This window comes from Lonchura striata, chromosome 1A (genome assembly GCF_050655825.1).
Source record: "Lonchura striata isolate lonStrDom1 chromosome 1A, ASM5065582v1, whole genome shotgun sequence".
Taxonomy (NCBI): Eukaryota; Metazoa; Chordata; class Aves; order Passeriformes; family Estrildidae; genus Lonchura; species Lonchura striata.
In genome coordinates, this window is record NC_140741.1 from 38,155,322 (window position 1) to 38,179,315 (window position 23,994).

The following is a 23,994-nucleotide window of genomic DNA, read 5'->3' on the forward strand; positions in this document are numbered from 1 at the left end:
TTATGAGCTGCTGTTTGAACCTCAGCATCCTTGCATTTGGTTTGTGCAATGCAATAAAATCTTATTTGTGAGAACTTTCACAGTATTTTTGTAGCTTTCAAATAAAGAAGAACTAAACCAGGAAAATGCCAGGCAAATTGTATCTCATTTGTTATTACTGGTGTCCTCCAGTCCTTGCCTCTCATGAAGTGTTAGGTGAATCCTTTAAGACTACACAGAGAATAATACAGTGCAAGAGAAAATGCATGTTCCCCAAACAGGACTTGTGTATGCAACTCCCATGTTTGAAAGTATTTGAATGTGAAGAATCACATTATGCCCATAGCACTTAAAACTGTTAAAACTAGGCTTTCAAGAGGCAAAAGTGCCTCCCTTAAGGCTCTAGTATATAACTACTACTGTAAGAATAAAAAAAAAAGCTTAAGGGTCTTAACGTGATTTCTAGTTATTCCTGATTTGGAGGAATTAATTGCATTATATGAGCCTATCCTGAGGACAGAATTTTTTAATCACAATCTGAGGTAAACGTGTCTTCAACACCATATAAACCAGAGTTTCCCTATAAAATACAGAAAGCCTTCATCCATTTTCAAGTTCTTTTCTTGAGTCTCCCTACTGTGATGAAAGTGTAACTCATCTTTTATTAATTTTTTATATATATGTATATATTATGAATATTATTATGCTATAGCTTCTGAGGCAGATTTTCTCATATATTTTTCAGAATTTTAAACTGTTGAAGTAGTAGCTGAAAATTCCACCTCACTTCAAAAAAACATGTTTGTTTGTGAGAAGGTGGTATTATACAAACTTTCCCCTGTAACAGCGTATGAAAGTCAAATACAGAAGCAAATTTCTAGTAGTTCCTTAAGAAGCAAACTTTGTCCCCACCCTTCATGGGAAGGGAAGCAGGAGCTGTGAAACCCCTGTGCTTGCTTCTCTTGGCATTACTGACCTCCAGCTCTGTGGTCATGTCTGCCCCCCGTGCTATGGCTGAGGAGCTGGGGTGAGTACTGGGAGAGGCAACTACCTGCTTGTAGGGATTATTCTACTTCTTGGTGTTGGGAAAAACCAGCTGGCAGGAACTAACCTGGGTTCGGGGACTGCAGGAGAGCACGCAGGACCTCGCAGTGGTAGTGGCAGCCCTGGGAGAGCCCCAGAATCCCTCCAAGGCTGGCAGGCAGCACCCGCCTGTTGAGCGAGTGTGTGAGAGCAGCACCTGCACAACAACTGTGTAGTCATTAACAATCAGTTCTGGTGCTTGTATCTTAACTGCCATTGACACTGCCGTGTATTTCTGTGGCAGGAACTGCTTGGTTAAAAAGATATTTCAATGCCTTCTGTATTTGGACCACATTGCAATTAAAATACTGAACTTCTGTAACCAGTGTTGCACCATAGCTAACAGGTTTAAGTTAGACCATTAACTTAAGAAACTGCTTTCTGAGGAGGTAAGAAGATTTTATTTCAGTGTTCTATAAAATTAAATTTATTGTACTACAGAAAAGAGTACATGATTTTTACTGCTTATTTACACAGAGTTTCTGTGTAGTTCAATGGAAATTTTGACGATTAATTCAGAACAAGACTCTATTCAAATAATATCCACATGACAGCACACTTTTTCATTGTGCAGTTTACTGCTTTCACTGATCCATTTTATATTTAATTATTAAATAACTTTCTGGAACTATAGTGACTTTAACGATTGTATGGACAGATGTTAAGTCCATGTTTATGGATGTATAGTCAGCTATATTCATTCACAACTAAACTCTCCACCATAAAAACTTGTTTTAAATATAGGCAATTTTTCCCCGAGGGAAAGGAAAATAAAACCCACTGATCTAAAAAAATCCCAACCTTAATGATGCCCCTTTGTCCCCCCACCTTATAATTACAATTTAGTATTTAAAGAATTTATGATGCTTAGTCTTTTGCCTCCACAGCCATGGACAAACCTCTCAAATTTGGATGTCCAAAATGTAAATGAATTTTCAAAGCCTGAGAATGGTTTAAGAGCATGGTCTACAATAAAATCAGTGGAGACTGGCATTCTTTAGTCTTTAGTCTTGTAAGAGCCACTTTTGTGGTTCTCACAAGAATATTCTGAATGTATACTTTCACATCAAAGTCAGTGTGCTCCCTGAAATGCTGAGCAGAGCAACAGACTATTGGAGAGCTATACATAAATGTATTCTGGCACTACTGTGGCAACTGACAGGACTGAGTACTAATTTAGATGCTTATTTTTAAGTCAAGATCAACTTAAAAATCCCACAGTTATTTCTCTCAAATAATATAATAAAGTTGCTTCTGTTTAGCTCATCTAATCTGTGTCATTCTAAAAGATTGACCTGGGGGCTAAGCCAGTTGTTGTTGTGGACAAGCAAGATCTAACACAGAGAAATGCACCTGCCTATTTTAGACATAATCAGGATAGAACTCCCTAATTTATTTTAAAATCCACAACTTGCATTCTGGAACTGACATGAATTTGTATGAAAGAAACATAGCAAAAAAAAAAAAAAAAAAAAAAGAAATTAAAAAAAATGGTAAAAATGTTATATTTGAAACTATTATTTTCTCTTCATGTTGACCTGCTACATGTTCCCCAAGGTCAGGAATGCCCAACATCTCTGCTGAGTGGGAGATGACAAATGTGACCTGGAGCTATGAGGAATAACACTTGCTTACTAGAAACAGACTTCCATATTCTCTCCAGGGTAATTGGCCATGCTGGGTGAATGTAGGTATGAGGGTGTCCATAATTGTAAATGTGATGTATTTAAGAAAACAAAGGTGTAAATCAGAAGTTTCTAAACCAGGTTGGTAAAAGGCAAAGTTTCCCTTGAGCTGTGTGTTGTCCTGGTGTGTTCTGTTTTGGTCTGCCACTCGAAGCTGCTTCACTTTGATAGAGTTGTATTGCCAGTACACGTGAGCTGTCCCAGGCACTTGTTTTCCAAAAGCTACAGAAATACTGCAAGGATCCTTTGACAAAAAGGCATAGGAGGGTCGTGCTGTAAAGCTGCCTTGAAGCAGTAAGTGAGGAGCAAGTAAGCAAGGGGCCAGGATTTGTTTCTTTTACATTGGGAGGCTCCTTGAAACTGTACCAGTATGTTGCCCATCTAGATGATGGGTAAGCAGGGCTGGTCAATATTGTGATTACATCTGCCTGTCACTGGCCTTGTACCAATGGGACAGACACTGCTGAGCTGTGGAAGCACAGGGCTGCAGGCTGTTGTCAGCACAAGGCTGGGAACTGAACAAACACTTTTCTGCAAGCGATAATTATACCACGGTTCAGTAAAGGAGCACTTGCAAAGCCCAGCAGAGTGAAGCACAAAATAACCTTGCTGATCAAGCAGCCATACCCTTTGGGATCTATTAACTTTTCATTTTGGCAGAGATTATATAGATGTGTTCAAAACCTGTTGGTTTGATGTTTATTTCAGGAAAAATTAAGTTAGGATAGGGAAAGCTGCTTCTCAAGTCTTAGGCTAGACATCTTGCAGGAAGTACTTATTGTTTTCCTCAGTTTAACATAATGTTCCAAAGCCTCGCTTCTTCAGAGGATGTTCAATCCAGCTGTTTGCCTTTACACAAGTGGGATTCCCCTCTTCAACTCCCTGCAATCGCTGCATGTGCTACAGTCTTTAGGGGATGAAGTGATATATTGCAGTGCAAAATAATTTTCCCCTTTTTTGGGTATTTAATGAATTGTGACTTTGAAATGAAGAGTAATTCTGTTCAATTAAAGTAAGTCCAACCAAACTCAGATAAAACTTTACTTAGAGATTTATTAAGTCTAAATGGCTTCACAAGCTTTGTTAGAGGCACTTTATCTGCCAGAAGGATCCAGTCCTTCAGTCATTGCATGGGAATACACACTCACTGTCCTAAGATAAAATTCTTCACTGTGTATCTTGGATCAATTTTAATTGAGTGTGTGTCATTGATTTTGTCATACTGCTTTGAACTTCCTTGTTAAATCTTAAGCAATAGCTGAAAGTTTGGGGTGGGGAAGGGGAGAGCAAAGCATGAGACAAGACTTGTCAGACTTTTCAGCCTATTCTGGAAGAGGAAGTGCAGGACATTTTGCAAGATAATCAGGCTTTAAAAAAATCATAGTGTTTTACAACAAATTTCAGAGACTGTTTAAGGGAAGTAGTGACCCAAACACAATTCCACGGTGAACCACTTCAGCAACAGATTTCACTACATATGCTCTCAGTTGTACTGTTTTGAAAAGGGCAAAATAAACAGGATTTTTTTTTCCTGATTATTATATTAATTGGTCATGACAGTGCTCTAAGAGGAAATTCAGACTCTCTACCACATAGTTTATGGATTGAAAATGTGGAAATACCTTTGATAGATATCACTTTGCACATTTTTTTTTCCTAACTTCCATTCTATTGACAACATAACCTCTATTTCTCTTCAAAAATTCCATAAATGTAATCAATGTCTAAGAACCATGAAATATTATTTTATAATTTCTGCTGTTTTTTGCAGAACTGCAATTGCTTTAGCAGCATCATAAACAGTATGCAAATGTAAATACAAGCTGTCAGTGGACTGTACTGACAGCATTCAACATGAGATGTGTTTCACACTGGGGAAAAAAAAGACAGAATGCAGAAATAATATGAGAATAGTTACAAACCAGGCAGTTCATCCCCTGACAGAAACATGAATGAGATGGCAGACTTAAAATATGAGGACTAGGAATGATGTGACAAATGAAATAAAAAACAAAGATGTTTATAAAATTTAAAAACATCTGTAGTCCAGATGTTTACTTACACAAAATTTAACCTGTGAATCAAGTACACGTTACCTCCCTGTTCTACAGTGAATCTTCTAATAAAATAAGTCAATCTTCTTTTTCATCTCAATGTTCCTAAATCTTCAGTCTCTGGGCTTGACATCTATTTTTAAAAAAGGACTGAAAATAGGAAAGTGAAGTATAATGACTTTGAGCAATAATGGTATGACTCAGATTACTTTTTCTTAGAGCCCACTGTTAACTCAAGCTAAGGATGGACTCTGTTCAGTTTTAGCTCCTAATACTAGGTTATCTTTCTGGCAGAACTTCGGTAAAGACAGCTGAAATCTTTGTTGTATAAATTATGATGCCATAGAAACTTTGATTAAAGAAGTTCAGATACTCAGCTACTGTATCTCAGTATTTAATGAAATGAGTTATAAGTCATGATCTCAGACATTGTGACCAGCATACAAAATAAAAGTGGTAATTTCCCTTACTCATAGGAGATAATTTCGGAACCATGTAATTGACAACATCTGTAGCTCAACAGCATTAATATATTGAATGATGACAAAACAAAACCTTTCCACTGCAGTTTGAGAAATTTTCAAGTTCTGTTTCCAGAAATGTTGCAGGATCTTTGGGATAACATAATTCCTGCTGCTGTTATCTGGCTGCTTAAGGCCCCTCAAGTAGTAATGTCTTGAGGTGGGTCAAGCTGCTGCTCAGTGAGAGTTTCCTGCTCTCTTAGGGAACTGCAGGCAACTGAGATTGACTCTGCACATGCCTGTCTCATGTCTCTGGGGTGCTTTCTGCTCCCTCTCATCGTGGATGATCTGGTTGCTGCTCAGGGCACCCATGAGCCATTTAACAGCTGGAAAGAATGTTACTCTTCCTGCAAATAAGCCCTGAGAAAAGACAGAACCAAAATACTGTCTTTCTCCTCCCAGGAGTAAATAATTTTGAGAGAGCTTGGGCTCCCAGAGGTAAAGGGAGGGTATGAGTTACCTTAGTGCCTACAGATGTTTGATCAGGTCTGCAGCTTCTCTTGCTTTATAGTGAAGTCTTTGAAAAAAGATGTCCAACCAGTTAAAAACACCAAGAAGAATTTAGCTTATCTTTATAGTTACTAACATGATAGCACATTAAAATGCATCTACTTATTTACCAAAGTGAATTAATCAAAATTATCTTTTTCTTTGATGCACATGAAGCCTGTTCATTCTGCAAAATGCTCAAAGGGTTAAATTAAAGATGAAATAGAACACAGAAATATGCAGGAGAACCTCCCCCTCCTTCAAATAATATTTAAATGATAAAAAGACTTTCTACAGGGTTAAAGTCAAAGTGTAGCTTTCCTGTTATATTTAATAATGTAACTTCTTCATACATAATGATAAAAATTTATTCTTGTAAATTCAATTTCTGGAATTACCATAATTAATTATATCAGAAAATAATGGAAAAGATTTATTTTCTGTTTGTTTGAATCCTGTTTAAGCTATTTTTTATGCACAAACATTTTTCTATCAGTTTTTTTCAAAGGACTTTATGTTTAAAGATCTTTCAAGTCAATTCCATTAGTTCATTATTTTTCTCCACATTGCTATTTCTGATTTATACCATTTCAATTAGATTTTATTTTAAACTATGTTACATTTTTATGTTAGCAAACTGTGCCTGAGACTGACAAAAAAAAATGTGTGTCGCTGAGGACAGTAATGATTTCATATCTGTAAAATTTCAACAAATGTATTAGATGAAATTCAATAAGATAGCTTCAAATATATAGATTTTTAGCAGCTACTAAAAGTCTGGGTGCACTATTGTTTTTTGCACCTTGTTGTTTGCGCATCATTTTTGTCAAATGGTACAAGAAAAAGCATCAAGGAAATAAAAAATATCATTTTTATTTTTTAAGTGTTTTTAGCTTCAACTAATATGCCTACAGATGTGCACAATTTGTGCAAGCGAAAAATATTCATAAGTGAATGTTTTGGAACATTAAACTAAAATAAGTTCAGAGAACTCTTGTTTAGAACTTGTTATTTTACCACTACTAACTTTCAGTTAGAGTAAAGAATTTAAATGAAATATTTGAATGCTCAAAATGTCTTTTTGTCTTCGCTCTGTGCTCAGGGACAGAGCTCTCATTTGGAAGGGAGGGTGGTGAGGGGAAAGGAGTAACAGATATCTTCAAGTTAGGCACTGCCTGATCAGCTGTAAGACAACTACATCCATTTATGTATGCAAATTCAGAATTCCCTCATCTAAAAGTTAAAATCACTCTTTGCAGGGAAAGTAGGACTTCTAGAGACAGCTTTTTCTCATAAACAGCAGCTTATCCACTCTTTTTTTCTAGAAGATAGGAAGCCACATTTAAATAGGAATCCTTGTGTTCTTTGTGTGTTTATCGTACCTCTTACATTTAGAAACTGCAAACATGTTGATATACTTGTTCTGGGAGTGTAAAACTTTGCATAAAATTTTGAATCTAATCTAGCCCATAACGGGCAGTATTAGTTTTTTTTTTTAGTCTCAACCTTATTGATTACTATCGTTTCAACATTGCTACATTGAAAGATGCAGGTCTACAAACATGCTGTAGTTTTGAAAAATTGTCTACCTATGTTAATCATTATCCACATGACCCTACTGTGCAAAGCTGCATGGACTGTAGAGGTCAGCCTTGGTAATTGAATAACTGGTGCTCCAGGGGAAGCCTGAGGTGGGATGCAAGTGTTATGGTGTCTGTCTGACCTCTTCCTCCACCTGTCTCACTTTCATGAGCAAAAAAATTTGCACGAAATTATTTTTATCTGTTAGAAAAGTTGAACAGTTGATGCCAGTTTACTTAATGGCTGGTTGTTATAATGCCTCTTTTTTTAATTAACAAAAGAGCTCTGAATGTTCTTAAAAAGTTGACATTATTTCATTAGCTGTTGCCCATCTACGAGTAAGTCTACAGAAGAGAATATCATGTTTTCTGCTGGATATCTCCATGCATGTTCCCACAAGCACAGAGGACCATATAGCAAGGCAATTAACAGGCATGATATGTGTATTCTCAGACTGTTTTTGTTCTCTTGTTAGTTCACAGTTGTACTTATTATTACATCTTTCATAAATGTGTAATGCCCCAATCATGCACTCCAAAAGTCAGAAATTGGTGTTTGTTAAATTTCTTATCTCTTTTGAGTTCCTCAATTTTAACAAAAATGTTTTTAACATTGGATTTTTACCAGCATTACAGAAACAAATGTCAGAATTTATTCCAAAATCACAATTTTGCTATAGGAGCCACAAATATTTCAGCACATTAAAAAAAGCAGAAAATCTGACATGTATTACTACCACATGGTGGTTATAACTATTGGCTTATTACATCTCCTTAGCAACCTGAAATGTGGGACAGAGCCTGAAATTCTCTTCCAAGTTTGCAAAATGTACAATGTGAAATGTACATATCACAAGATTTTAGGAGAAACATGGCTACTGAGGGCTGCAGCTGTATGGCTCAAGGTGGTGGCAGGTATTGGCCCGTCAAGATTGCCTGAAAGCAGATTTTGCCTGCTGATATTTTGAAATAGTATAAATTGGTAGAGAACTTATGATGAGTTATAATGTGCAAAAAATCATCTTGTATTTGGCTCACAGAAGAAGCATGAGAAAGGAAAGTCCAAAAATCCCTGTTGTTGTGACCATTCATCATCTGGTTATCTGATGCATATAAGCAAATATCCTGATTTTCCCATGAACTTTAGTTATGCTTTCAAGAATATTAACTAATTCCTGAATTTTAGATTCTTACCCCAGAAAAACCTTCTGGTATCTGTACAGGCACTGCTGCCAGCCTGAAATACATCCTAACTCTGTCACATCCTATAATGAAAAAGAGTGTGCCCTTATTAAAAGCAAATAAAAACGACAGTGAAGATGAGTCATCAGATTGTTTTTATAATTCTATACTTTCCAGTAAAACTCCAGCAACTGAGGTTTGTGATTTCCAAGTCCCTATGCTAGTTTTAATCCACTGCTTTTCACCTCCACATAGACTAGAATCTGCCTGTGAAGTTCCAGCCTACAGATCCATAGAATATGTTGTAAGAGCTACAGATCAATAGAAATCAACTGCTTAGCATCCCTACAGCACTCTCTCCAGAGCAACACTCATGGCACATCAGTGGGGGGTCAAGAAGACATGTTTAGTGATGCTGAACATTAGTTAGCTATTCCTTGTTCTTCCTGGCTGGGGTTCAAGAATCCTAGAAAACATAACTGCAGCAATGATAATCCAGCAGGAACAATTTGCCAGAACTAGACCTATAATATTTTTTTCCATGGACATAAACTAATTTGAAAAATATGTTATTAAGGAAATTGTTCTCATGCCTCCCTGTATATTGTCTTGCTGCTATTGCTGCTATGATGGGCAGGCTTACTCCTAAACTCTTGACACTGTGACTAAGATTAGGCTTAGGCTTTTAAAAACATACATTCATACACACACACACACATATATATATATATATATATATATATGTATATATGTATGTATATATGGGTATGTGATGCTTACATGCACACAGAACTAGGCTTTAATCTTAACTGTGTCTGAAGTAGCTGTGTAAGAACTCTTAGTTATTTTAGTTGTAACACTTGGGAATGATTATTATCCATCAATGCACTAAGAATTTTTGCATAGTAATGGCAGCATTAGTGAACTACTAGGAGCATTTGATGGACTTGCTGTGACCAAAAGTTGTGGTGTTGGGTGCTGGGCTTATCTGGGACTTGAAGCTGACCATTACTGCAAGGACTGGGAGCAAAGCCATGTCTTTCTGGGGTAGATTTATAACCTATATTTTTTCCTAGAGTAGGCTGCAAACACATGAATTTGAACACAAGAGGCAGCTGTGCTCAGCACAGAGATTAAGGGTCAAGGTGAGGTTATAATTTAGTTGGGTAATTTATCATGTGATGGTGCTGCTTGTATAAATCAAATTTTTAAATTTAAGTTTTAGGGTAAAAAAGGAAAAAAAAAAAAGAACAGCATTTCCCTAATAAGTGAAACCAACTTAGAGGCTCTTGAAACATTTTTGGGAAACAAATGACAGAAAGATATTGTGTGGACATGCTCCACAATTTCATAACAGACTTGTTCTGATCTACTAGAACTATCTGCACTTTTTATTCCTTAGGCCAAGTCCCAGTAGTTTCTTACACAGCTCTCATATAAGTACAAAAGTGAAAGGGAATAAAAAGCCCAAAATAAATTTTCTGTGCATGTTGGAGACACTGACTTCGAAAAATATAAAAAGTGTAACTTGTCATCAGGTGTAAGCGGGCTTGGCTGCCTGTGGCTCCACTGCAGCTGAATTAGGTGACACAGCTTAAAGACCCACGCAGAAATATTTTTTTCTCTCATAGTTTTGAAAGGAAAACCAATGATAAGCTCTTTCTTTTAAAACAAAGAATGCATGTAAAAATGTGTCCTCTACATTCATCAGACACACTGTTGAATTTGATAGACCTATCATTTGTATGCTACATATATTGTTGCTTTAATGCATTCCCTCACTACTTTGATAAAAGCCTTAAGATGTTGCTACTAGTGCTTTGATGTTTCCTTCTGATGTTACAGCACCTTTTTTTTTCTTCTCTTCCAAAAAATCTGTTTTGCATAAACATGAGCCGAGAAGACATTTCTAGTTAAGGATAGAAACATCATGTTCTATCAATAAAAGGACAAAATGAAAAGGTATATCTTGAGTTTTATAGTCTTTTGGAGTCCTTATAGATGAAAATATTGTAAATATTTTAGAGAAAACATGATAATGTTTCATTAGTTACAAAAAAAAAAAATCTTGGCTGCCGTGAATTTTCTTGTGACATAACAATCAATTTCTAATAAACTGGAAGAATAAATCTTACAATGACAAGAAAGTATTTGCCTGTCTACTCTTGTCTATAAACTACCAATTTCTTAACAGGGGTTTATAGGTTATTATGCAAGAGTAAAGATGGGATTTTTATATTTAGTCTCAAAGTCTCACATTGTATTGTGAAAAATAAAGTTGCTTAATCTGTTTTTTGTTTTTTATTGCAAATAAGTGAGGCATTATTATTATTATTGTTGGTAGTGGTAGTAGTAATAATAGTTGTAGAAGAATAAGAAATGTTTCAACTCAAGATCCCAGTGAAAAAGTGGTGACATTGTCCCATGGGGGCTGGAATAATTGTTGCCCTCAAAATTTTCCAAGATAAAAAAGATATACTAATAGTGATAAATAGATACAGTTATTTGGATTTATCAAAGAGAATAAATTCAAAGTTTTGCTCAAGGCCATATAGGGAAAATGTAGCAAGGGCAGGGAATACACAGCACTCTTGAGTGCCAATCCACTGTAATTGAAATTGTTGTATTGTGGAACGAGTGATTTTCCTGTGAATGGTGTGATTGTTGTGCTGCATTCAAGAAGAACCTAGTGTAGTGGAGCCACATCATGGTCTGGTGATTAAAAAATGTTAACTTAAGCCAAGAAATGCCAGTTGTCTTGCTTCTTCCAAGACATACATATTGTTTGGCTGTTCAAGGTTTCATAATCAATTCTCAGCAATCTAAATAGGAATAGAATATTACTTTTTCACACAATTGAAGCATGGCACCCTTCTTAAAGATTTTTTCATAGCTCACTAATGCAGGATGCTCTGGACAATTACTGATTAAAGCTCCAGTCCTACAAGCAATTGTCCATAAAACTATTTTCCCCGAAATCAGTGAAAGCCCTTCACAGGATACAATGGAGAACTCTAGATAGTTGTAGGATCAGGGGCTAGAAAAGCATTAGCAAGGATAAGGACATCTTGTACCTATAAGCAATGTTAAAACCAAAACAAACACTTTCACTATCCCATCTCCAACAAGATCGATGGAAATAAAGTAATCTGCTACCTAACAGTGATATTTGGGAATTGGAAATAAGTAGGTAAAAAAACCCTCCTATTTATCTGTGGAATAAAGAACTATGCAATTATAAAAAGTTCTAGAGGAACAGAAAAATGGAAGGAATAATTGAGAATTAATATTTATTAAATACATTTATTTCTTACCCTTCTACAAATCACTTACTGCTTTTGTGTCCACCTTCTGTGTTCTCTGTGTTGCTAAAGCTACTGAGTTCAGACATCAGAGGAAGGGGACATGGTCCAAGGACTTCAACATCTGTTGATCAGTTGTAGAGAACCCCTAGATCCACCCCCCCCCCCACCGCCTTTTTCATCTGCAATACTCTATATACTCTATTTTAATACTGATTGATTTTACTGTTCAGCTATGACACAGAACATGTAATTTGTGTATTGATCAGGCTGTTAACAATTTCTACATATGACGGGTTATATGTAAACTTCTATTTCCTGTGGCTGCGCAGGACATTTCTTGCCACAATTATCTTTCTACCATCCTTTCTCTTTTGCTTACCCTCCACACATTATCTTCAGTGTCCATGTCTGAAGCCTACAGTAAAATGACTTAGAATTTTACTGTACAGCAGCCACAGGCACCATGACTCATTTTCACTTGTCTTGCTGCTGTGCAAACTTTTTTTTCTCTTGTCACATCCCAGAGTGCCTTATATCAGACCTCCCAAATGGTGGACTTTAAAAGTAGATTTAGGAAATTAATATCCATGCTCACCTCTCTTCTAACACATATTTCTATTTATTGTAGTCTAAATCCTACGGCTACTGGACACCCCATACACTGAAATTGAGATCTGTAAACATGAATCAAGATTAAAAATGTTAACTAGAATTTTTCTGTGACCCTTAATGAGTCCTCAGCCAAAAAAAAAAAAAATTCGAGGGCCCCTTACTGCTCAGTATTTGAAGAATATTTAGTAAAAGAGATAGTTGCTGTCCAGGACTTCTTGTCCAGGAGACACTATTCCCCTCCAATCCACAGTAGCTTTTACACAGTGGACACACACCTTTCATACTTTGACATAAAATCTGTTTCAAATAAGTTTCTGTGTGCATCCTCTTAATAGTGAAGCCATGCTGCTGGTATTGTCTTATTTGTGAGATAGATAGGCTAAAATTAGCTTTAATGAAGCAATAAAAACTTAAAATTATTTGCCTGCCCATCCTATGTCTGGCCAAAATTTACCACCTTGAAGAAAACCTTAGCAACAAAACAACCACATTGTTTGATCTATAAGATGATCAAAACCCCTACTAGGAGTATGACTGTTTCTTGTTTTGCTGGTAGTTTTTTGTATGATTCCCAGCTCATGCTGGCAGAGAACTTTCTGGCTCATATACTCCTGTGGTGTCTTGAGCTTCATGTCTAACATCAGGACCCTTTGTTCTGTACAAATACACAGAAGTCTTCTCCAGTTTTCCTTTTATTCTATTAAGGCTGTTTAGTTTTCATTATGATGACAGACTAATCTTTCTTTTCCTTTACAGTTGCTGTGGTTTAACCCCAGCAGGCAACTAAATACCACATAGCGTCTTGCTCACTTCCCCTTCTCCTGCCACTCAGTGATGGGAAGGAGAGGAAGATGAGAAAGGAAAGAAAAGGAAAGGGGTTGACATAAAGAAAGTTTAATAATTAAAGAAAATAAAATATAATAACCACAACAAGAACAAGAACAGCACTACTAATACTACTTCTAATAATTGTAATAGAAAGGAGAGGGAGAGAGGGAGATAAACCCAAGACAAGTGATGAACAATACAGTGGCTCACCGCTTGCTGTTTCTTAGCCACAACTGGCTCTCTCCTGCAGGTAAATCTCCCCAGTTTATATACTAGGCCTGGTGTTTTGTGATGTGGAATATTCTTTTGTCCCTTTCATGTCACCTGCCCTGGCCATACTCCCTCCCAGCTTTTTGTGCAGCTCTTCACTGGCAGAGCACAAGTCACTGAAAAGTCCTTGACTTAGAGTAACTACTATTTAGCAACAACTAAAACATCTGTGTATTATCAACACTATTCTCATACTTAATCCAAAACACAGAACTGTACCCACTACTGAGAAGACATTTATCTTAGTTTTATTCCACTTACTTTATTTTCAAGGGCTTTATTTTTGCCCTAAAGTATTATAGTTAGGAATAGAGGGGAATCCAAAACACCTTCTAAGTAGAATGTGATCTTAATATTTTTTTCTGTTGCTTTGTATTCTGATAGCTTTTTATGAAAGTCATTTTTTTCCCCTGCTTACATTATCAGACTAATCTAGATGGTCTAAATTTTCCATTTTTAATTGGTCATTGTGTTTTCCTCTTTTGTAATTGTATTAAACCCAGCTCTTGTTTTGTGGCTACTCATCCTGAGTCAGCATATCCTCCTCTTCCAGCTACTCTGAACATTGCCTCAAAGCTTTCCAGTAAATAGGAGGATAATGCCATCTGAAAATATCAGGTGACTTGAGTATTCATTGTTGATACTACTATACTTAGTTTCTCATTCAAGATTTACAGTGACCTTACAGGGAAAAAGGGGTTTGCTGACATAACTGAAAAGGACCTTTTCATTTACCTTGTTAAATGTAAATTTCCACTGAACTGCACTATGAATGTTTTTGAAGAGAGAAAATCAACAATAATTTAAAATGTATTTTGGAAGTGAATATGAAACTTTAGTAGTCTACACTGAAAATGTAGGTAAAATTACCTGGTGTGGAGACTCATGGATTAATGTGACAAGCCAAATTCTTCTGCTGGAAATCCAGCTGTGAGGAAGCAGCAATTTTACACTTCAAGTAGTGGGATTTTGTAATCTTTAGAGAAGGATACTCCTGCCTAATAAAAAGATCATCCTGACTAAAAGGAAAAAAAAATTCAGAGATAAGCGCAGCTATAGTCTGAAGCCATGTTTACCTATGCTGTACCTTATGTTAGTTTTCTGTAAGAAAGCCTTCCTCACTATGACCTTGTTATCCATCTGCTAATTCAGTGGGATGGTCCTGAGGGTCACTAATGTAAGGATAAAATCTAGACTTGAGTGAGAAAAACAAGAATATCACTAAAATTAAACTGTTTTAGGTATATGCTCTGCACCTAGCTAATGAAAATGTGATGAGTCTGAGTAAATCTCAGTGATTTCTGTTGTTAAACTACTTCGAGATAGTGCTGAGTAAACTGTGACTGGGACCTGGGTTGTGAATAACTCTAGTGTTTGTAGTGTTTGCTGTTGAAGATAATTATCTCAATCCAGATTACAATAATAACAAAAGACTACGGTAGGAAGAGTTCTGTGTCACAAAGCATTTAGGCTGTGTGGGTTTTTGAATAGCAACAGTGATGACAGAATGACAGAAAAGTTTGAAGGAAACTGCTAACATGGCCATACTGTTATGCTATGGATTTCTTCTAGCACATATTCTTCAGCTAACAACACATTTAAGACACAGATAGGAAGTTTTTTTTCCTTTAAAGTTCTGTATTGTTTCTTCTTCTTTAACTGAAATTCCAGCCAGAGTTAAGGAAATGCCCTTATGAACCATTTCTCCTTTCTTCCCCTCAAGCCGACTGGATATACATAGACATCCATTATTCATGGCCAGATTTGTACTAGTCTTTTCTTGTTTGCTGTTCTGTGTTTGGGTACCCAGGCTCTGGGGTGATGCTGTTGTGTAGAAGTGATAAAATTGATAGAAGTCCAGGCACTGCAGGTAGGTGATGATGCTGGCCAATCAATATTTCTGTACCTTTAGCTTCCTGATAAAAATCAGGATAATTGACTCATACTTTATTTTATGCTTGTGATGAAATCACAGTTTTATCTGCCAGCTTCTTAAGCCAGATCACAGAGACTAGCATTTGCCTTTTCTCTGTAACATACTGATTATGCTGCAAAATGCTAATTAACTCACTTGATAATTAAATAATTTTTTTAATACTAATAAACTCAGTTAGTAAATCTTAGCATTAACATTTATAGCACACCATTTTGTTACTGTGCAAACACTGTGATGTTTTCTTGCTGGAAGTTCTGTGGCAAAATACTAAGGACTCTTTAAAATTGCTATTGTTATTAAATATTATTTCTTTCAACTAAAAATATTTCACACAGATACATAGATATCACAATAATTTTTCTAGGCAACTCTGACACTGACAATTTTTCAAGTTGTACATTCCTTTCCACATTAGAATCGTTTAATTTGAAAGACTTGTTCTGTACAATACAGCTTATAAATAATGCTCTTAATAATGGCTTACCAGTAGTAAGCTTTAATTCCATATTCACACAGAACTCTCATTTAAAGTAAGTGGGAGTTTCTCTTGATTAATCCCAGTAAAATCAATCATCTTTTGTTAATTAACATTTTTATTTAGTGGCTATTAGTTGGAAACTGTTAAGTAGTTTGAGCTTAGCCTAATATCTTTCCTCCAACTCCTATTCTATAGTGTCTATTGAGTGCAAAAAGGTTTGTTGTACCTAAATTGAGATGGAAATACTGTAGCGTACAACTCTAACACTGGATCGCATGTGATTGTTTCTGCTTGGCTGACTTTTGATTCTATTTATGGTGTTTTTACAGCAGTTCTGGTTCTAAGTATTTTTTAAATGCTGATTTCAGAATGTAAAGGCTGAATTTTGATCTCTTGCATATTACAAATGGTATTAACATTTTATCTTTTTTTTTTTAACTAATTGAGTTAGTGCTGAATGGAACATATTGTGAACTAAGATTAGTTTAAATACACATCAAAAGGCAAGACTGCTTTCTCACTTCAGTACTGAAAGGACCAATTATGCTATTTTTTGAGCTTTCCTGTCAACTGCAGAGTACAGCAAAACTTGTTTGGAGCTTTGCATGCTGTAAGTTCTCCCTGAATAAATGTTTTGCTTGCCTTGTCTTCAGCAGATGCTCATCAGTGTTAGTCTGAAATACAGGTTTTCTGACCCAAACATACAAAATTATGGTTCAGAAAATATTCCTCAAAATCAATTACAAATTTTTGAGTGAACATTTATATTCATTATGATTTCTGGTAATATTAGGTGTTTTTTCACTTAAAGCTAGGCTCTTTTTTTAATTCTTATTTTTAAGAATAGTGACAAACACAAATTCTTTGAAGTTATTAAAATATTTCAAGAACCACATGCTTAATGCATTGGAAATCCACTGCTACTACCCTCAGTCCATAAGTGGAAGTGTATTGCCAAAAGGGTACACGAATTTCTGGCTGATGTTCAGGTACTGAAGGTAATATTTACTATTCCCATGAACAGCATGTCAGCGGCATCCTTGGGGCATGAACACACTCATTGCAACTTACAGCCAGAAAACATATTTGAACATAAAACAGGCCAGGAAGATTTTTTAAAGATTCTTTTATCAGCTGATAAGAATTTTTTTTAAACTTTTTTGTCATATAGTTATCCTTGAAGTGCCATCCCTGTTTTAGACAGAAACATCACCTACTGCTGTCAGCTCACCCAATCTGCTTGCTTTGTATGAAAGCACACTCTGTGGCCAGATCCTAAGCTGGCTCAAAACGATGTTGCTGCCTTGACTTCACAAAAATCATGTTGTGAAGCTGAACCTAAGATGCCTACTTTGAAAGCTTCCCCCCTTGCCCTCTTTATCATTCTGAGGCTGAGGAAATAGAAATAGAAGTCACATTTCTCAGACTGAAGCTAGTTTTGTCTGTGCCTTTACAGAAGCTATAACCCTTCACAGGCTTAAAATATCTTGTCCAACAGATCAGCCTCCCTGATGCGACTGTCTCACCAAACCACCTTGTGGCACTGCCTTTATTTCCTCTGCTCTTGCAGTGCATGGGCTGGGGGGTGCATATTTCTTTACAGTTTGCTGTCAAAATGAGGGAGGACTGAAACACACAAAAAAGGGGTAATAATAAGCAGCGCTGTCGTCTGGTGGTGAAATTGTTACCAGTTTTAACAAACGGACCATACTTTTCAACCAATAGCTTCTTGTTTCTTGAGGATGTTGATGGAGTCCCCTTGGCATACATTCATGAGTCTTTCATCTTAGAAACAGGCAAACCCAGTGATTTTATCAAAAATTGCTAAACTTTTAAAACTTTATTTTTATGGAAGAATAGCACACCAGAGGTAGGTTTACTGTGTTCAGGCTTTGAAATTTCCTTCAGCTCACACCACCAAAACGATGGAGTCCAAAGGAATGAGGAAGTAAAGGCAAAAAGACGTACTCCTCCCTCAGACACATACTCAGATGTGAAAGTACTGTTTTCTGCTCTTACAGTTTTACCATCAGTACTCTTCTGCCACATTATAGTTGATGTCTATATCTTTACATACCAGGAAAATACACCTTTTTGGAGCTAGCTTCAAGGACTGTTTTACTGGATGTAACTGAACAAGAAGGATATTACTGCCATCACTTAATCTCAAATGATACAGACTGCTTACCTGGGGAACCAGAAAATGTGTACAGCAAACAATGACAAAACTGTTACTTCATGATCTCTCCACATACTTTATAAGGCTGACTCCTTTCTGAGTTCTCCTAACATTTAACATGAGACAAAATTGAAAAAAGATTATAGCTGCCACATGAAAAAAAATCAGAAATTGAAGAACAAACCAAAATATTTTGAAATTTTTGTTACATATAAATTTAGTACACATACCAACTGCATTTCTCCAATGTCAGACCTATATTACAAACTTTACAGATGGATAACAAAATAAATATATGGGTGTTCATAATGCAGTCATCTTTTGTCTTCCCTCAGTGCTTTCATTGGAAGTTAAATGGCTAAAAATGCTGAAATCAAAATATAAGCTTTTGTGTCTGTAAGAATTTTCCTTATTTTCTATTAGCCTGTGTTATATGAGTCCTATATTTTGGAGTTGATTTTTTTGGATGTATGACACTTACCAGAAAATCTTGAACTACTGAATAAAATACATCATTCTGCTACAGATTTCCCACGCTGTTATAACTGTAATTTCTATGGGTCTGTGCTAGTCATTGGAGTTGACAAATACAGAACTTTTAATGTTGCTATTTTGTTTCTCCTGCAAGGAATGAACAATCCACACTGATAGAAATTCACTGACACTAACATTTTTAATTCAAATGGAGATGATTGTGCTTTCTATATTCAAAACTGATTTTCATTGAATCTGGTTGTGGTATGCTCTTCTCCATTTAATAACAACGTAGTAACTGACCTAATTTGAATAACTTCTGGAGGCAGAGACAAGTAGTTAAATAAAGGTATCAGCTCTTTAAATGTAGCTAGCCATACAAAAAGTTTCTTCACATTCTTGAAACGGAATAGTCATATTCACTGTCCTGTAATAACACCAACAATAAAGAGGAACTGGAACAGTAAAGATTTATTATATTCACAGATTTCATGAATCAGTGAGAGCATGGACAGGGTCACCATGCAGAGTCAAAGTAAGGATATTAGCTGGGGTTTCTTAATTTGATTGTGAGCCATTGTTATGCTTGTGTGGCCCATTACCTGTAGTTGCTGGTTTTATTCAGTTTAGATTTTCAGCTTAAATTCCAAGTTAAGTCAAAGGGATGGTTTTGTAAAAATACTTCCTGTAGTTTGCTTTGCTTAACTTTATAAGATGTTTTTATAGTGCAACGTTAAAAACTTGATTCTTTTCTACCAGTGAAGACCACAAAGTCATCGAGACTCATTGTTATTTTAAAGCATGACAAGCTGGCCTTAAGACCTTAGGGATCCTTTCTTCAGATGTCAAGCTGGTGATGGATAAGGAGCCATCAGAGCTGTATGTATCTTAACTGCAGGAGTTCAATTAAGAAGCCAAGAGTTTCTCAGGTACATGGGTGCAAATGGAAGTACTCTCTTTGATAATGTCTCTGTAGTTGCTCAGTGCAGGTAGCTGGCTTCCCCCAACTCATTTCTGATTGCACAAGGAGGTTAGCACAGAGGAATACCTGAAAGGACTGAGCTCCATCATTGTTCAATAAGTGCTAGAGAAAGCCACAATGGGGAAATGTTATCAAAATCACAGTGCCTGCACGGGGATTTGTCAGGAAATGGTTAGTTGTAAGATCTAGCTTCTATTAGCCACAGCCCTGAGAGCTCTGCTGTCTTTCTGCTCCTGAGAGAAACACTGTTCTTCTGCCCGTGCTGTGCAAAGAAAGGTTTCTTACCCAGCACTGATTTCTGAAAAGTCTGTTTTGTAGTTGTTTTGCTCTCACATTTCTCTTTCTTTTCATAATACTTGGAAGTGTGATGGAGAATTTCCAATTACTCCCATCCTGCCCCACATTTATCTGCTATTTTTAGATGCTGAGATACCAAAATACTCAAGAAGTAGTCATTGTTGAAGACATGGTCTTTTCAATGACCTCTCAAATGTTTCTTCTTCAGTCCCTTCACCCTTGAAAGAATATTCACAAGTTCCTGATGAATATGATATCAAAGGTTAAATAAGATGAAAAAATAGTGCATTAGAGTCACATGAGAATTTTTTCTTGATTTGAAACATACTGTAAGGCATCAACAAAACACAGCTGTAAGTTTCCAGACTACATGTCTTTTGTATTCTTTCTTCATGCATATTAATGGGTAGGTCTCATCTAGTCAGATCAAAGTTCCTATAGGAAAAATATTCACATTTAAAAATTAATTACTGTGTTTAGTTTAAGTAATTAATTGGCATAATCACACATGCTTTTATAAACTAAACATAAAAGTGAACAGCCAAAGTATTTGGTGATAGTGTTTGGGATAGAACAGAAGTGTATAATTCCTAAGTTAAATTGACTTTTCATTTTATTATTAAATAATTTTGCAAATAGTCTTTCCTCAAAAAGTTTAATCAAGAGAGCAGGAGAAACAAACAACTGATGTTCATTTGTAATAGATGTTAAAAAGGATTATTTTATAACTAAAAATACTTTTTTTTCCCCTAACCCTTAAAATACATTTGAAAGTCCTAAGATACAGAGCAAAAATAGTCTGTGTTGTGACTGTGTTTCTTATCTTAAAATGGAATTAAAATTTCTGGGTACTTTCAGAACATTTTAATAATTAAGAGGGGATAATTAAATGCTTATTTTCTAGTACAGTGGCTGAAAAGAACATGAAGTGCCATCACTCATTTGCAGAGAGGTGTTGTGTTCATGATTGATGATAAATGATGCAATCCTATCAGGGTGAAAAATTTTTCTTCAAAAGCTATTAAAAATACTGAAACAAATTAATATCCAGCATAAATGGTGAACTTATTGAAGTCTGCTGAGTTCTGTCCAGTATATTATGATCATTTTTATGCATATTATTTTGTAGCAGATTAAATTCAGGCATTGATTAAATTCAGAGTTAATTTACATCAAAGGTTGCCATTAGAATAGCCCATTCTCAGGTCCAAAAACCCCATAAAATCTAAACACAGCAAGAGTTATTAGACCACTCATTCTAATTCCTCTAAAATCATGGACTTTTGTATTGCATTCAGTTATTACCTTAGTACTCAGCTTTGAGTTCAAGAATATGTTTGGTAAAATTATACCTTGGATTTGGATACTCTGTCTCTCCCAGAATGTCACTGATGGTTTGTTTTAAGAAAACAGTAGTTAGAGCATTTCTTTTTGAGTACTTCACTGTTTATGTACACAATTTCTGCTATGTCTCACTTCAATTTGTGGCTAGTGGCTCTTGGCATGCTTTTTGTGCTAGCTTTCACATTCAGCATGTCCTAGGAATTTCACAGTTTTTTTCACAAACTGACAACAAGAACATGGCTGAGCTTCTTTAAGCTTTCATTGAAATACCCTTTTCTCAATCTTCAATTACTTTCATAGTTCTTTTCTACATACTTTGTACTTTTCAACAATGTTTCAAAAATATTTAGGGTAGAAATATTTTTAGGCTTCCATTATTTATCTCTCCTGAGGCATAAAAAAAAGCAAAGACAGGCTCCTATTCACTACCTTCTTTATGCCATTTTTTAATTCCTATAGCATCAGTGGGACACTCCTGCTGAGTTACTGGTTTGTTATGACCCCATATTCTTTACAGACTTACTGTTTGAGGTGTTTACTTCATTGTTGCATCCTGTATTTCTTCCTCCAGTATATGCAGATTTGTATTACTTTGACTGGGAACACTAGTCTAAAAATATTTATGCTTTTTAGTTTATTTTAATTTTCATTAGTCCCAAATCACTGATGGAAAAATTGAGTAATACAAGACTGAACAGCCCCTCTTTCTGATGCCAAGCCTTTTCTGATCACTCTCTTATTCATGTTCATCATCCAATGCTTAATCCAGTTAAAACACGTTTTATTGATACTGTGCAGTGCTATATTTTTAATTAGAATATTGAGTGATACTAAGTCAAAAGGCACACAAAAGTTGAAGTGTATTATACCTACATCGTTATCTTTGGCAACCTAACTTAAAATCTCATCAAAGAGCAGAAGTAGATTTGTTTGACAAGGCTTATTTTGCACAGAACAATGTTGACTAGTATTAATTATATTCCTATATTTTAATAATTTATTAATTGAATCTCTTCTCAGTTTTCCTATTATTTCTCTCGGGAATCATGTTGGGCTAAGCAGCCTGGGAATGCAGATGTCACCTGCTTGCTCTTAGTGGAACACCAAGAAAGATGTAGCACTGCTGCTTAATGGAATATCAGTGGCATTGTTCATTCCTTCTTTAGGTCACCTAAATAGGTATTTTTTCTTAATTTTGACATGCTATATTTTCTTGTACTAGCAGAAGAAAAATTCCATCAGCAAATTGTGAAGTAAAACTGTTTATGTAAACAAACTACTGAAAGTCTAGCTATGCCATTGCTGTGCAATATATTAGAAATGAAAGCAAATTTGGTGTGAATATGGGAAAAGATGTTGCATAACTGTACTGCAGTATTACAACATGATGGTGTGTGCTCAAATTAGGAAGAGCAATTGAAGAAGTCTGAATATGCATCTGTAATTCTGAAAGGCTGTTATGTTCTTGTTCCCAGAACTGGCATGTCAGTGAGATATAAAATAGAAATAGGTACAGTCAATTTCCCATGCATTGGGATCTTTTTCCAGATTACAAAATCCATCTCAGAGTTTTCATTTCTGTTTTGGCTTTGTGGAACTGGTGGGGTCATGATATCTGCATTTGTCTTGGATGCTTTTATTCCCTTCATGCTTGAAGTTTCTGGTTCTGAGTAGACTTTAAATTCACTGTGTCTAGGAAAGCCAGATACTAAACAAAAGCAGTGCCTAGAAGGGAGTGGATAATCTATTAACTTTTAGCTTTTATGCTGTCATTCATTCCTCAAATAGTCTGGGATAATTAGCATTTAAAATACATGGCTGCAGCTGCTGCAAGACAATGTCTGGGAGGAGAACCAGCACTTCATCTGCACAAATTCATCACCTTGTTACACTTGCAGATGTGATATCAGGAGCACTTGGCAGGAAGGGCCAGGTAAGTGACTATACTATGGACTAGAGCAGATGTACCAGTAGAACAACACTAAGTCCTGGGCTGTGTCAGGTTTGTCTGAGTCAGGGTCTGGATCATTAGGTGGCCACTGAGTGCCTACTTTTTGCTAGATATTAATAGAAATCAGGTTTACCAACAAGCAAGGCCATCCATCTCACAAAAAAACAGGATGGCAGACAGGCATTTAATAGAAAATGGTCTGCTGAGAGCTAGATGTGCTTAATCAAATCACATTGCTTAATTTTTGTCAGAGATGTGAATCCATGTTCCACAGATGTGCCAGATTATTGGATACTCTATCCTGAAAGCCATTCCAGGGTCTTCCTTCATGCTTTTCTGCTTTAAACAAGGAATTAAATATTCATTGATCCACAGAGAGAAAAAAAGAATGTAACCCTATATTCAGACTGTTATGGCAGTAAAAGGTGCATCAGCATCATCATCTGAATCTTAAAATTCCACACAGGCTCTGGTAAAATATTGTCATAAATTATGGGAATTCCTCAAAATATTCTGAATTGCAAATATGGTCTCATGGCACTGCTGGAGGTTACCATATTAGGATTATTGGGATAAAAATAAAAATTCTTCTACTCTGGAAAATATTTTTTCCCTTTATTTTTTTCATTTTTTATTTTTTTTTTCCTGAGAATGATTGTATTTTGTGAATCTAAAACATGCCCATGATTAAGGTCTTTAAACAGCTAAGTCCATGCTGGTCTTGATTATTTTACTTGTGAGATTACTTTATGTAGAACTGATCTT

At 35.9% G+C, this 23,994-nt stretch overlaps 1 protein-coding gene across 7 annotated transcripts in view; it reads left to right on the top strand.

Moving 5' to 3' along the window:
* Nucleotides 1-23,994, top strand: part of TFEC (transcription factor EC) — a 94,312-nt gene that overhangs the window by 29,042 nt on the left and 41,276 nt on the right. Inside the window, exons 1-2 of one of the 7 annotated variants that reach the window (XM_085568327.1) lie at nt 876-1,006; nt 23,067-23,211. The exons of 4 other annotated variants lie outside the window; for them this stretch is intronic. In XM_085568327.1, the coding sequence (XP_085424453.1) occupies nt 23,116-23,211 (96 nt within the window). In that variant the 5' untranslated portion in view covers nt 876-1,006; nt 23,067-23,115. Of the gene's footprint in view, nt 1-864; nt 23,212-23,994 lie in introns of those variants that run through there. 2 more of the 7 variants (XM_085568328.1, XM_085568326.1) reach the window with 2 other exon arrangements.